The 13,972-nt window shown below is 43.9% G+C and overlaps 2 protein-coding genes across 17 annotated transcripts in view; one reads left to right on the top strand and one right to left on the bottom strand.

The window, feature by feature from the left end:
• Positions 1–13,972, top strand: part of FAM149B1 (family with sequence similarity 149 member B1) — a 50,954-nt gene that overhangs the window by 18,857 nt on the left and 18,125 nt on the right. For 11 of the 16 annotated variants that reach the window (XM_070057830.1, XM_070057839.1, XM_070057829.1 and 8 more), the window contains exons 4-7: positions 661–803; positions 2,013–2,129; positions 6,607–6,771; positions 10,603–10,790. In XM_070057830.1, coding sequence (XP_069913931.1) covers positions 661–803; positions 2,013–2,129; positions 6,607–6,771; positions 10,603–10,790 — 613 coding nt within the window. The remainder of the gene's footprint in view (positions 1–660; positions 804–2,012; positions 2,130–6,606; positions 6,772–10,602; positions 10,791–13,972) is intronic. The other 5 variants (XM_070057837.1, XM_070057832.1, XM_070057840.1 and 2 more) reach the window with 1 other exon arrangement.
• DNAJC9 (DnaJ heat shock protein family (Hsp40) member C9) overlaps positions 1–13,972 on the bottom strand; it is a 46,846-nt gene that overhangs the window by 7,943 nt on the left and 24,931 nt on the right. The window lies entirely within an intron of this gene.

Genomic DNA, 13,972 nt, shown 5'->3' on the forward strand with positions numbered 1-13,972 from the left:
CTGGCTCCTGGCTCCTGCCATCGGATCAGCGCGGTGCGCTGGCCACAGCGCGCCGGCAGCAGTGGCCATTGGAGGGTGAACCAACGGCAAAGGAAGACCTTTCTCTGTGTCTCTCTCTCTCACTGTCCACTCTGCCTGTCAAAAAATTTAAAAGAAAAAAAAGAAATTACCAAACAGTTTGGACCACTGTAATGTTGGGTCTTCCTGCCCAAGAATGTTGTGTATATTCATTTGTTCAAGTCTAATTTATTTTGTTAAGTAATGTTTTATAGTTTTTTGAAAATTTATGTGATGAAAAAATATTACTTTTAGAAATAGATAGAGTACTTCAAAAAGTTTATGAAAATGAAATTAAAATATATTTTAGTTCAAGTATATTTTGAAATCCATACAAGGTTTTTTAAAATATAGATTTTTCATGAAGTTTTTGAAGGCCCCTCATATTTTTGTAAATTTTCTTTAAATAGAGATAGAGTACACATCTGGAAATTATATAAGATCAGAAAATACACTAATTTAAATTTCCTTTCATATAAACACAACAGTATTTCAAATGGACTAAATATTTAAAACAAAACAAAATTGGCTATTTTCAATCTTTGTAAATTTTAACAGAGATTGAAGCTAACCTAAATATTTTTGGGGGATATTTTCTTATAGGAACTTGATCAAAATGCCACTGAGAAAGTCCAGGCAATGTTCACAGCCATTGACGAGCTCTTGTATGAGCGGAAGTTGAGTGTGCATACAAAGAGTCTACAGGAAGAGTGCCAAGAGTGGACAGCTAGCTTTCCTCACCTCAGGTATGGAAGCTCTGAAGTTTACAAGGACGGGGGATCTTCAGAAAGTTCATATGAAAATTATGTATGGATTTCAAACTTCTGTGCACCAAAAAGAACTTAGCTCTTAATTCCTTTTCCATGAGTTTTCGAAGTACTTGCATATTCATGGCTAATACTAAAATTTAAAAAGTGGATTTCCAGGGGCAGATCTTTGGCCTAGCAGTTAGACACAGATTGGGACACCCGCATCCAAAATTGGAGTGCCTAGGTTTGAGTCCCAGCTCTGTTCCCAGTTCTGGCTTCCTACTAATATGTACCCTGCAAGGCTGCAGATGATGGCTCAAGTAGTTGGGTCGCTATCAGCCATGTGGGAGACCACGATTAAATTCCCAGCTCCCAAATTTAGTCTGGCCAAGCCCCAGCCATGGTGGACATTTGGAGAGTGAAAAGAAGCAGATGGGAGCTCACTCTGTTTCTGTCTCATTCTCTGTCAAATAAAAAAAATGTTTTAAGTGGGCTTCAAAAAAAGCTTGTATTCTGAGATATTTACAGGCATAATTTTAATGAACATAAGTAAGGCCATGTGGTATAAAGCTTCAGCCTAGAGAAAAGTCAAGTTGGTAGATGATTCTTAGAGTTTTCCTAACTCCAACTTGTCATCCTAACCAAGTAAAATAGTTTGTATACCATAGAGGTCTGGCTTTCATGCCTGTCCAAAGAGTCCTTCTTTTGAACAAGATTATCAGAAAACGTGTTTGTATCCACTGTGGTCTGTAATTCATGTCTAATTGACATAGGCTGTTCAGGAACTTATCTCAGAAACTGCTTTAGTTCACTGTGTACTTAAAATTGATAAAGCTTCGTGTTCTTAAGAATGATTCATAACTTCCACTAATTTGGCTGGGCCTTCATCCTATTTTGGTTGATCTAATATGGATTATTGGAGAGGATGAAGGGAAAATTACAAGTGTTTGCTGAGTTTCTTTGTGCTTTTTTTAACTGCTAATCCATAACTTTTATCTTTCCCATCTCCATTCTATGTAGAGAGATTTATCTATAGTAAAGCTAATGTATGTGCATTTTCTCTCAAGAATCACTCTTAATCAGGATTAGACTAAGTGTGTACTGGACTTGTATGTACAGCCATCAAATTTGTTCCCAAAAAATCTAGATTATGTATGTGTGACAAGTGAAGCTGCTTATCTGTGTCTGTGTCTCTTTATCTTGAAGGATTCTAGGTAGGCAGATAATCACTCCAAGTGAAGATTATGGGTTGTATCCTAGATGCCCTTCTGTTCTTTCAGCTTCTCGTGAAGCAACCCTGCCTCAAGAAAGAGATTCTACAATGTAAGTGTACTTTTATGTATTCTAATACATAAGTATGGTATTCTACTTGTATATATTCTTTTTTAAAAAAAAAAAGATTTATATTTATTTGAAAGGCAGAGTTACAGAGAGGCAGAGGCAGAGAGAGAGAGAGAGAAGTCTCCCATCCACTGGTTCACTCCCCTAAAGGCTGCAACAACTGGAGCTGGGCCGATCCAAAGCCAAGAGCTAGGATCTTCTTCTTGGTCTCCCACATGGGTGTAGGGGCCCAAGGACTTGGGCCATCCCCCGCTGCTTTCCCAGGCCTTAGCAGAGAGCTGGATCAGAAGTGGAGCAGCTGGAACTCGGACCCGGTGCCTATTTGGGATGCCAGCACTACAGGCGATGGCTTTACCTGCTACACCACAGTGCCAGCCCCTCTGCTTGTATACATTCTATAAGTATTATATGTCTTACTTGATATTTAGTAAAACAGGAAATTCTAGAAGATTCACCATAGTTTTTTTTGTAAGTTAAAATTGAGTTATATAATTTTTTGTTCAAAAAGTAAGATATTTCTGGAATTTAAGGATATTTTTGTTATTCAGATCTATATATCTATATATACATATATACATATATACATATGTATATAATCTGCATCTTTATATCTGTCTATAAATACAAGTACTTCCTTAGAATAAATGTGTAGATAACATGGTTTTTCAAAATCTAGGGAATGGGTTTTTATGAAGCAGTTAACTTGCCTGCATCCCATATCAGAGTGCTTGGTTCAAGTCCTGGTTCCTGGGTTTCTCGGATCCTCTGCTTCTGATCCAGGTTCCTGATAATGTATCCAGGGAGGCAGCAGATGATGGCGCAGTACTTGGGCCCTGCCATCCATGTGAGAGATCTGGATTGACTTCCAGGCTCATGGCTTTGGCCTAGCCCATCCTCCGGTGTTGTAAGCATTTAGGGAGTGAATTGAAGTGGATTGAAGATCTTTCTCTCTCCCTCTCTCACTCTCTAACTCTACCTTTCAGATAAAATTAAATCTTTTTTAAAAAATGTTGAAAAGAGCCAGCGCTGTGGCTCACTAGGCTAATCCTCCGTCTGCGGCACCAGTACTCCGGGTTCTTGTCCCGGTTGGGGCGCTGGTTCTGTCCCAGTCGCTCCTCTTCCAGTCCAGCTCTCTGCTGTGGCCCAGGAAGGCAGTGGAGGATGGCCCAAGTGCTTGGGCCCTGCACCCGAGTGGGAGACCAGGAGGAAGCACCTGGCTCCTGGCTTTGGATCGGCGCAGTGTGCCAGCCGTAGTGGCCATTTGGGGGGTGAACCAACGGCAAAGGAAGACCTTTCTCTCTGTCTCTCTCTCTCACTGTCTAACTCTGACTGTCAAATAAATAAATAGTTGAAAAGGTAATTAAAAAAAAAAATTTTGGCCTGCACTGTCGCATAGTAGCTAAGCCTCCTATGGTGCTGGCATCCCATATGGGCACCAGTTCATGTCCCAGCTATTCCTCTTCCAATCCAGCTCTCTACTAATGGCCTAGGAAAGCCGTGAGGATTGTTCAAGTCTTTGGGCCCCTATACCCATGTGGGAGACCCGGACAAAGCTCCAGGCTCCTGGCTTCAAATCAACCCAGTTCTGGCTGTTGTGGTCATTTGGGGAGTGAACCAGCAGATGGAAGATCTCTCTGTGTCTCTCCTCTCTCTGTAACTCTAACTCTCAAATAAATAAATAAAATCTTAAAAAAAATGCTAATTACAACTTTACAGAAAATAAACTTCAAAACAGTTTTAAAATAGCTGAATATTTAAATATCTTAAAAACAGTGGCAAAATATACCCAGATAGGATTATTTCAAAATCTATGCTTATAGTTAAATTGATTATAAAATATAATAGTATAGTTTTAATTATTTTAAAAGTATTCCCTTACTTTTTCCTAAGGCTATGATCTTACCTGATACTTTCCAAGAGTTGCAATAATACTTTTGGTGTGCTTCGGGGCTTGCAGTAATCTTACCAGACCACAAAGTAAAACATTAAATATTACTGTCCTCAGGTAGTTATGGATATGGGATCTGTGTTATCAGTTGATTTTTGGTCAGAGGATGGGATTTCTTCGCTTTTTCAAAGTGATTTAAACTCAAGCTTATGACTTTCTTTTTAAATGTATACTTCAGTTACATCAATTACTCTTTTTATTATTATTATTATTATTATTATTATTTGACAGAGTTAGACTGTGAGAGAGAAAAACAGAGAGAAAGGTCTTCCTTCCATTGGTTCACCCCCCAAATGGCTGCTACGGCCTGAACTATGCCGATCTGAAGCCAGGTGCTTCTTCCTGGTTTCCCATGCGGGTACAGGGCCCAAGCACTTGGGCCATCCTCCACTGCCTTCCCGGGCCACAGCAGAGAGCTGGATGGGAAGAGGAACAACTGGGACTAGAACCCAGCGCTCATATGGGATGCAGGCGCTACAGGCGGAGGATTAACCAAGTGAGCCATGGTGCCAGCCCCTCATCAATTATGAAAGAAAGAAACAGAGAGAAGGAAAAAGAGAGAGAGGGAAGGGAAGGAAGGAGGGAGGGAGGAAGGGAGGATGGGAGGGTGGGTCAAAGTTACCGAGAGACAAGGAGAGACAGCGATGTCTTCCATCCACTGGTTCACTCCCCTAGTGGACGCAATAGCCAGGGTGGAGTCTCTGGGTCTCCCACATGAGTGCAGGGGCCCAAGTTGGGTCATCTTCCACTGATTTCCTAGGCACATTAGCAGGGAGCTGGATCAGAAGTGGAGCATCCAGGACATAAACTGGTACCCATATGGGATTCTAGTGTCGCAAGTGGCAGCTTCACCCACTACGCCACAACATCAGTCCCAACAGTAGGCTACTTTTTAAAATGAAAATTTTGTATGGCCCTCAAATGCTATAAATATCCAAATGGTCCTTGGCAGAAAAAGATTCCTCAACCCTGTAAAAACAGTTGGGCTAGTTTTGATTTTTTGTAATTATAAATAATTCTATGAAGATAATTACTGTAGCTGAATCTTTAAGGTCAAGCTTTAATGGAAATGCCTGCAAATGAAACCACTGAATCAAAGCGTATGTTTATTTTAAGGTTTCTAATACAAATTTCCAGAATAATTCCTAGTAAGATTTTCTCACCAGCCTTGTTGAAAAGTACCATTCTTGGCTGGTGCCGCGGCTCAATAGGCTAATCCTCCGCCTAGCGGCGCCAGCACACCAGATTCTAGTCCCGGTAGGGGCACTGGATTCTGTCCCAGTTGCCCCTCTTCCAGGCCAGCTCTCTGCTGTGGCCCAGGAGTGCAGTGGAGGATGGCCCAAGTGCTTGGGCCCTGCACCCGCATGGGAGACCAGGATAAGCACCTGGCTCCTGCCTTCGGATCAGCACGGTGCACTGGCCGCGGCGGCCATTGAAAGGTGAACCAACAGAAAAGGAAGACCTTTCTCTCTGTCTCTCTCTTACTGTCCACTCTACCTGTAAAAAAAAAAAAAAAAAAAAAAAAGTATCATTCTTTTTTCCCATTTAAAAAAAAATCATGAAAAAAGTACAAAGAATGATACATACAAAGCATAGATTGGTTATATTTAATATTTGGTTAAATTGAGAGACACTTATAAAAACTGTATGGCTGCCGGTGCCGTGGCTCACTAGGCTAATCCTCCGCCTTGCGGCGCTGGCACACCGGGTTCTAGTCCCGCTCGGGGTGCTGGATTCTGTTGCCCCTCTTCCAGGCCAGCTCTCTGCTATGGCGTGGGAGTGCAGTGGAGGATGGCCCAAGTCCTTGGGCCCTGCACCCGCATGGGAGACCAGGAGAAACACCAGGCTCCTGCCTTCGGATCAGCGGTGCGCCGGCCGCAGCGTGCCAGCCACGGCGGCCATTGGAGGATGAACCAACGGCTAAAGGAAGATCTTTCTCTCTGTCTCTCTCTTTCTCTCACTGTCCACTCTGCTGTCAAAAAAAACACACACACACACACACACACACACACACACACACAAACTGTATGGCCCAGATTTGACTGACTTTCTCTAGAGTGAACCTGCTGAAATGAATGAGTCATCACATATTTATTGACTGCCTGGGTATGAAGACAAATTTAAATATTAATAACATCAGATTCTCAGCCTTTAAGGGGAAAGTTGATATAAGAATGTAACCTCATTAAAGATAGAATACCTTTATATGTCTTAAAAATATAAGTATGAATATAAATGTTCTTAGTTTTTCTTTACTTATAGCTATAGTTTTTTACATCTGAAAATATAGCAAGCAGTGTCAGGGAGATAGTACACAGTACACTAAGCACAATAGGTCTATGGCCAGTACTTAATCTTTCCTGTTCTGAGAAAATGTAGTTTATTAAGACTTAGAATAGTCAAGAAGGTTTTACTAGAGAAGAGGGGTTTGAGCCAAAGTCATGTGACTTTTTGCTGTGAGAACTGTTTACATCGTACATAATTAATATCTGCTATTTTTTCTTCTCCTAGATTTGGTATAAGAGGAAAGAAGTTACATTTTTCGTCTCCTTATGCTCATAAAGCATCTTCCATTGCCAAACCCCCTAGTGTGCATGCTTTGGAAAAAGAAGAGGAAGACTGTATAATCGCAGAGGGAATGATCGAGGAATATCTAGCATTTGACCACACAGATCCGTAAGTCTTATTCCTTTAAGATTTTTACTCCTCTCATTTTTTCTAAATCCTGTTACCAAAATTACATATAATTAGACCTATGGCAGTTTCTGTTACTATTTTCTGTTATCCCAGAAATAGTTGTTTCTTCTACATACTAGGCCTTACATATTTCCTTCCTTCAAACATCATTTGCCACTTCCTGAGATGAGAGATTTTAAAATGAATTGATGTTTTTTCTCCACATAGTTTGAGTCCATTCTTTTGCAAATCATCACCACAGAAAACTCTCAACCTTTTTAATACAGCAATTGAGGAGGTATGAACTTGGTTTATATAAACCCTGTTTGAAAAATATATATACAGTTTATATAAAACAATGCTTGGCACAGACTATAATTAATAATGTTTATTTACGGCCGGTGCCGTGGCTTACTAGGCTAATCCTCCGCCTTGCGGTGCTGGCACCCCAGGTGCTAGTCCCGGTCGGGGCGCCGCATTCTGTCCCGGTTACCCCTCTTCCAGGCCAGCTCTCTGCTGTGGCCAGGGAGTGCAGTGGAGGATGGCCCAAGTCCTTGGGCCCTGCACCCCATGGGAGACCAGGATAAGTACCTGGCTCCTGCCATTGGATCGGCGCGGTGCACCAGCCGCAGCGCGGCGGCCATTGGAGGGTGAACCAACGGCAAAGGAAGACCTTTCTCTCTGTCTTTCTCTCTCACTCTCCACTCTGCTTGTCAAAAATAATAACAATAACAATAAAAAATAATAATAATGTTTATTTACACCTATTTTTGCTGTATTCTGACAGTAGTCCTGTGACATAGATATTGTTTACCTTCTTTATAGGGTTGATGAGAATCAGCATAGTTAAATGATTTGTCTGAGGTAAAGCTAAAACCAAAACCTTATTTATCCAATTCTGAATTCAGTGCTCTTCCATGCTACCTTTCTGAAACATTAACCTCTTAAACTGTTCCTCCAAGCCTTTAAAAGTTCCAGAATTGGTAGTCATGTAGCACATCTGAAAGTGAGAATTTCATTTCAGGCGGTGAGGTTGTAGGACGGTCTAGTCAGTGTTGTCACATGATCCTGGACTTCTCTTCTTCCTGTATCATCTACTGGGCCATAGTCACACATGTGCTCACTCACATGTATGCAGCCCTCAAAGCAGCGAACCCAACCCACATTCCTAAATACAACACCATTGAGCTAGCTCCCTGTTAGGAGAGAATCCTCAGTAGATTCTTTTAGTTTTCCATAAACTATAACTTTCTCCCTTAATTTCTTCTGACCCGTGTTAAATTCTTTGTGTCTTTTTACCTCAAGTCAGTGGTCTTCTCCCTTGTTATAAGTTTATAAAAAAATAAAGCTGATGCAACTAATTTAAATGTGATATAAATACCTAATAGGTATCCTCACAGCACCTCTTCATTTTTTTGATAATAAACCCAAATGAATTTTCAAGTAATATAGTGAAGAGTTTTAGAAAGGTAGCCTTCCGGCCAGCGCCGCACCTCACTAGGCTAATCCTCCGCCTAGCGGCGCCGGCACACCAGGTTCTAGTCCCGGTCGGGGCGCCGGATTCTGTCCCGGTTGCCCCTCTTCCAGGCCAGCCCTCTGCTGTGGCCAGGGAGTGCAGTGGAGGATGGCCCAGGTGCTTGGGCCCTGCACCCCATGGGAAACCAGGAAAAGCACCTGGCTCCTGGCTCCTGCCATCGGATCAGCGCGGTGCGCCGGCCGCAGCGCGCCGGCCGCGGCGGCCATTGGAGGGTGAACCAACGGCAAAGGAAGACCTTTCTCTCTGTCTCTCTCTCTCACTGTCCACTCTGCCTGTCAAAAAAATAAAATTAAATTAAAAAAAAAAAAAAGAAAAAAAAGAAAGGTAGCCTTCCTTTATAGAACACCTAAAGGAAATTAGTGTATATGAGGGTACTTCAAAAACTCATGGAGGGGTGCATTTGGCCTAGTGGGTAAGACACTGGTTAGGATGTCCATCTCCCACTATGGTGCACCTAGGCTCAGTTCCCAGCTCCAGCTCCTCATAATGCACACCCTGTGAAGCAGTGGTAATGGCTCAAGTAATTTGGTTCCTGTCACCCTTGTGAGAGACCTAGATTGAGTTCCAGGCCCAGCCCCAGCCTTTGCAAGTGCTTGGGAATTGGACTAGTGGATAGGAGTTTGCTCTCCATATGTCTCTCTCTCTGTGTGTGTGCCTTGGGCCGTCTTCCACTACTTTCCCAGGTAATTGGATCAGAAGTAGCACAGGGGCTGGCACTGTGGCATAGCAAGTGCCGGCATTCCATATGGGCACTGGCTCAAGCCCGGCTACTCCACTGCTGATCCAGTTCTCTTCTATGGCCTGGGAAAGTAGTGGAAGATGGCTAAGTCCTTGGGCCCCCGCACCCACATGGGAGACCTGGAAGAAGCTCCTAGCTTCGGATCAGTGCAGCTCCAGCCATTGTGGCTATCTAGGGAGTGAACCAGTGGGTGGAAGACCTCTCTCTCTCTCTCTGCCTCTGTCTCTGCCTCTTTGTAAATTTTTCTTTCTTTTTCTTTTTCTTTTTTGACAGGCAGAGTGGACAGTGAGAGAGAGAGAGAGACAGAGAGAAAGGTCTTCCTTTTGCCGTTGGTTCACCCTCCAATGGCCGCCGTGGCCGGCGCACCGCTGATCCGAAGGCAAGAGCCTGGTGTTTCTCCTGGTCTCCCATGCGGGTGCAGGGCCCAAGGACTTGGGCCATCCTCCACTGCACTCCCACGCCATAGCAGAGAGCTGGCCTGGAAGAGGGGCAACCGGGACAGAATCCGGCGCCCCAAGCGGGACTAGAACCCTGTGTGCCGGCGCCGCAAGGTGGAGGATTAGCCTATTGAGCCACTGCGCCAGCCATGTAACTCTTTCAAATAAATAAGGCCCGCGCGTGGCTCAATAGGCTAATCCTCTGCTTGTGGCGCCAGCACACCAGGTTCTAGTCCCGGTGGGGGTGCCAGATTCTGTCCCAGTTGCCCCTCTTCCAGGCCAGCTCTCTGCTGTGGCCCGGGAAGGCAGTGGAGGATGGCCCAAGTGCTTGGGCCCTGCACCCACATGGGAGACCAGGAGAAGCACTTGGCTCCTGCCTTTGGATCAGCACGGTGCATCGGCTGCAACCTGCCGACCGCGGCGGCCATTGGGGGGTGAACCAATGGCAAAAGGAAGACCCTTCTCTCTCTCTCTCTCTGTCTACTCTGCCTGTCAAAAAAAAAAAAAAAAAAAAAAATCTTAAGGAAGAAGAAGAAAAAGTAGAGCAGCCAAAACTTGAACTGGCCCCCATATTGGATACCACCATTGCAGACTGCAGTTTAACCTGCTGTGCCACGCCAGCCCCGCCTATTTAATTCTTGAGACCTCTGCTTCCCTAGGTGTAACTTTCACTGAAAAGGCCTAGAGATATTTCTCCCTGTCCCAAGCAAGTACCAGAATTTTCTGTGTCTTGGTTTATAATAAGTCTCTTATAGGCTGATTGCTTTCCAGTAGAATCCTGGGGCTGTTGGTGCTTCCTGCTAGAGAAGCAGAGAAGGACTTGGTTCCTGTGTTACAGACACCAGGGCATCCTGAAGAGCCACAGAGAAGCTTCAGTGCTATTTAGTTCCTTTTCTTTTGAGAGTATTGGGGTAGGGTGGGAGTCAAAAAGGAAATGCAGTCTGTTGAGAACTCTGTTGGTTCCTGAGGCAGCCTGATACCTGTGCTACAGCTGCTGGGCAAGGAGAAGGCCAAGGTTGATGGGGGCCCAGCCACAGTACTACTAAGGAGCACAGAGGGCCATGGCAGACACCAGTGAAGACTACTCATGCAGTCTTTCCCTCTCGCTTCTGTTACAGGGAAGAGGAATTTCATGGAAAGAAATCAGAAGCAGCTACAGAGAAACAGAAATTAGGGTACCCTCCCATTGCTCCATTTTACTGCATGAAGGAGGATGTCCTGGCTTATGTGTTTGACAACGTGTGGAGCAAGGTTGTCGGCTGTGTGGAGCAGTTGATACGTACTCACTGGGAGGGATTTACTTCTGGTAAGGATCTTTGTGAAAACAATGAAAAAAAAAAAAAGGTTGTTTCTGATTTCCAAACCTAAGCAGCCTACTAGATTATCTATTGCACGAGTAAACCAGAGTGTTTTCCTGCTCTCACAACACACTTCCGACTCCAGATCTATATGGGGTTTTCCCTACATACCAAGCAATTCTGTTACCAGATTCTCCAGCTAACACCAGCTGGGGACCCTGTGGTTCACTTCATTTCTGTCACTACCTGGATGTAGCGTCCAGTCCTACAGATTAAGGAGTTAGTTCCACAAGGTTGCCCACACTTCAGATGTCAGTTGCTAGCACCAGTTTGTGACCTGTGCTTCTGACCAATGACTATAAATCAAGGTTCTCATGACCCCCTCCTTAGCTTCGATTAATTCAGTAAGAGTTCACAGAACTCAGGGAAAACACTTTTTCTTGACCAGCTTATTATAAAGGATTTTACAAAGTGTATGAGTGAATAGCCAGATTGAAGAGATGCACATGCAAGGTGCGGGAGAAAGGAGTGTGGAGCTTCCAAGGCCTCTCTGCATACACCACCCTCTATGCCTTGCATGTGTTCAGCTCTCCGGAAGCTCTTGGAAGCCATTGCTTTTGGGTTTTTATGGAGGCTTTTATGCAGGCCTGGTTAATTAAATCATTGGCCATCAGTGATCACTCGAACCTTTAGTCCTTTCCCTTTCCAAGGGAGTGAATTGGGCCAAAATTTCTTATCTTCTAATCACATGGTTGGTTCCCCTAGCAATCAGCCCCCATCCTGAGACTGTTCAGAGCCCCCAGCCACCTGTCATGTCATTAGCATACAAAAGACATAATTTTGGAGATTCCAAGGGTTTTAGGAGCTATATGGCAAGAACCAGGGAAGAGACCAAATGTATATTTATTATTTATATCACAGTGTATATTATGATATAATGTTTATATTTTCCAAACTAACTGGTATTTAATAAATGTATAAGAATATATGGATAAATAACAAGGCCTGGCCTATGGTGACCACACAGACCTTGTGCTTTCTCTTTGAATGTGATTTGTAAGGAAGAACCATGTACAAATAGCATATACATTTTTAACTGCTTTATCAAAGAAAAATTGACATTGCAGAAGCTGCACAAATTTAAAGTGTATAATTTGATAAATTCTGACCTACTTATTCCTCTGTGAAGCCATCATCCCAGTCTATATACTAACCATATCCATCACCCCTAAAAGTTCATGCCCTTTGTAATTCCTCCCTTCCACCCCTCCCCAGCCCCCATTCCCAAGTGATCATTATACTGAGTGAAAGATGTCTGACAAGAAGAGTAATCTGTAGGGCTGACGCTGTGGTGCAGCAGGTATAGCTGCGGCCTGCAGTGCCGGTTCAAGTCCTGGCTGCTCTACTTCCCATCCAGCTCTATGCTATGTCCTGGGAAAGCAGTAGAAGATGGCCAAGTCCTAGGCCCTTACACCTATGTGGGAGACCCGGAAGAAGCTCCTGGCTTCTGATCAGCCTAATTCCAGCCGTTGCAGCCATTTGAGGAGTGAACCAGCAGGTGGAAGACCTCTCTGTCTGTCTGTCTCTCTCTGCCTCTGCCTCTGCCTCTCTGTAACTCTTTCAAATAAATAAATAAATCTTAAAAAAAAAAAAAAAAGAACAGTCATCTACCTCCTGTCACTACAGGTTAGTTTGCCTTTTGTATAGTTTCAATGTGAATGCAGTGGTATGATATGGACTTTTTTAGTCTTATTTCTTTGACTCAGCATAGTGATCTTGAGGTTCTCCATATATCAATAATTTATTCCCTTTTTTGCCAAGTAGTATTTTATTATAGCAGAATTTGTTTATCTTTTCATCTACTGATGGGCATTTGGATTGTTTTCAGCTTTGGGCTATTCCATGTAAAGCTGTTATGAACACTAATGTATAAAAATTGGGGGGCATACATTTCTTTTTCTCTTGGATAAAATCGTAGTCATTACATAGTTATATATATTTAACTTGTTAATTGATTTATAGGTTTTTCTATGCTACTCAACAAATTGTCATAAACTTAGTGGCTTCAAACAACACAGATTTATTATCTCACACATTGGTGATTCAGAAGTCCAGAAACAATTTAGCTAGTTCCCTGCTCTGGGTTTTCTTAAAAGGCTCTGTGATCAAGGTGTTGGCAAGTACTGGGTTCTCATGTCGAGGCTTGATGAAGGATCCATTCCCCCTTTTTTTATGTTTTGGGAAAAATACAGAGAGCCAGTGAACCAGCAAGACCAAAGCTTATATGTAACAGGATTGTGGAGATGGTATCCCATCACCGTTTCCATTATCTTTTTTTTTTTTTTTTTTTTTTTTGAAAGGCAGAATGGACAGAGAGAGAGACAGAGAGAAAAGTCTTCCTTTACCGTTGGTTCACCCTCCAATGGCTGCTGTGGCCGGCGCGTTGCGGCCAGCGCACCACGCTGATCCGATGGCAGGAGCCAGGAGCCAGGTGCTTTTCCTGGTCTCCCATGGGGTGCAGGGCCCAAGCACCTGGGCCATCCTCCACTGCACTCCCTGGCCACAGCAGAGAGCTGGCCTGGAAGAGGGGCAACCGGGACAGAATCCAGCACCCTGACAGGGTCTAGAACCCGGGGTGCCGGCGCCACAAGGCGGAGGATTAGCCTATTGAGCCGCGGCGCGGGCCTCCATTATCTATTGGTCTGAAGCCAGTCACAAGTCCTGCCCATCCTTTAAGTGGAGGGGAATACACCGAGACAGGAACATCAGGTAGTGGGAATCATGCAGGGACTACCTGAGAGTCTATCTGCCACAGCTCACCCTCTGCCCCAGTGATTCACCTCCTCCCACATGCAAAATACATTTATGTCCCTCACAAGGCTTGCAAGAGTCCCAGCCTGTTATAGTATCACCTCAGAAGTCCAAAATCTTACCATCTAAATCAAGTCCTGGTGTGGCAGATGCTCCTGGATATGATCAATGTAGTATGGCTCCTGGGACACAATTCCCCTCCATCTTTAGACTCATGAAACTAAAGAGAAGTTATCTGACCCTAACACACCCAACATACAATAGTGGGACAGGAGAGGTGGGGTAGGACCCATAGCAATTGTGAAATCCAACTGAGTGTGTATTGGGAGTTCCTTCATTAAGTTTCAAGGCCTGGGAATAATCCTCAGCAGCTCTCTGC

The sequence above is a fragment of the Oryctolagus cuniculus genome, chromosome 15, assembly GCF_964237555.1.
Source record: "Oryctolagus cuniculus chromosome 15, mOryCun1.1, whole genome shotgun sequence".
Classification (NCBI taxonomy): Eukaryota; Metazoa; Chordata; class Mammalia; order Lagomorpha; family Leporidae; genus Oryctolagus; species Oryctolagus cuniculus.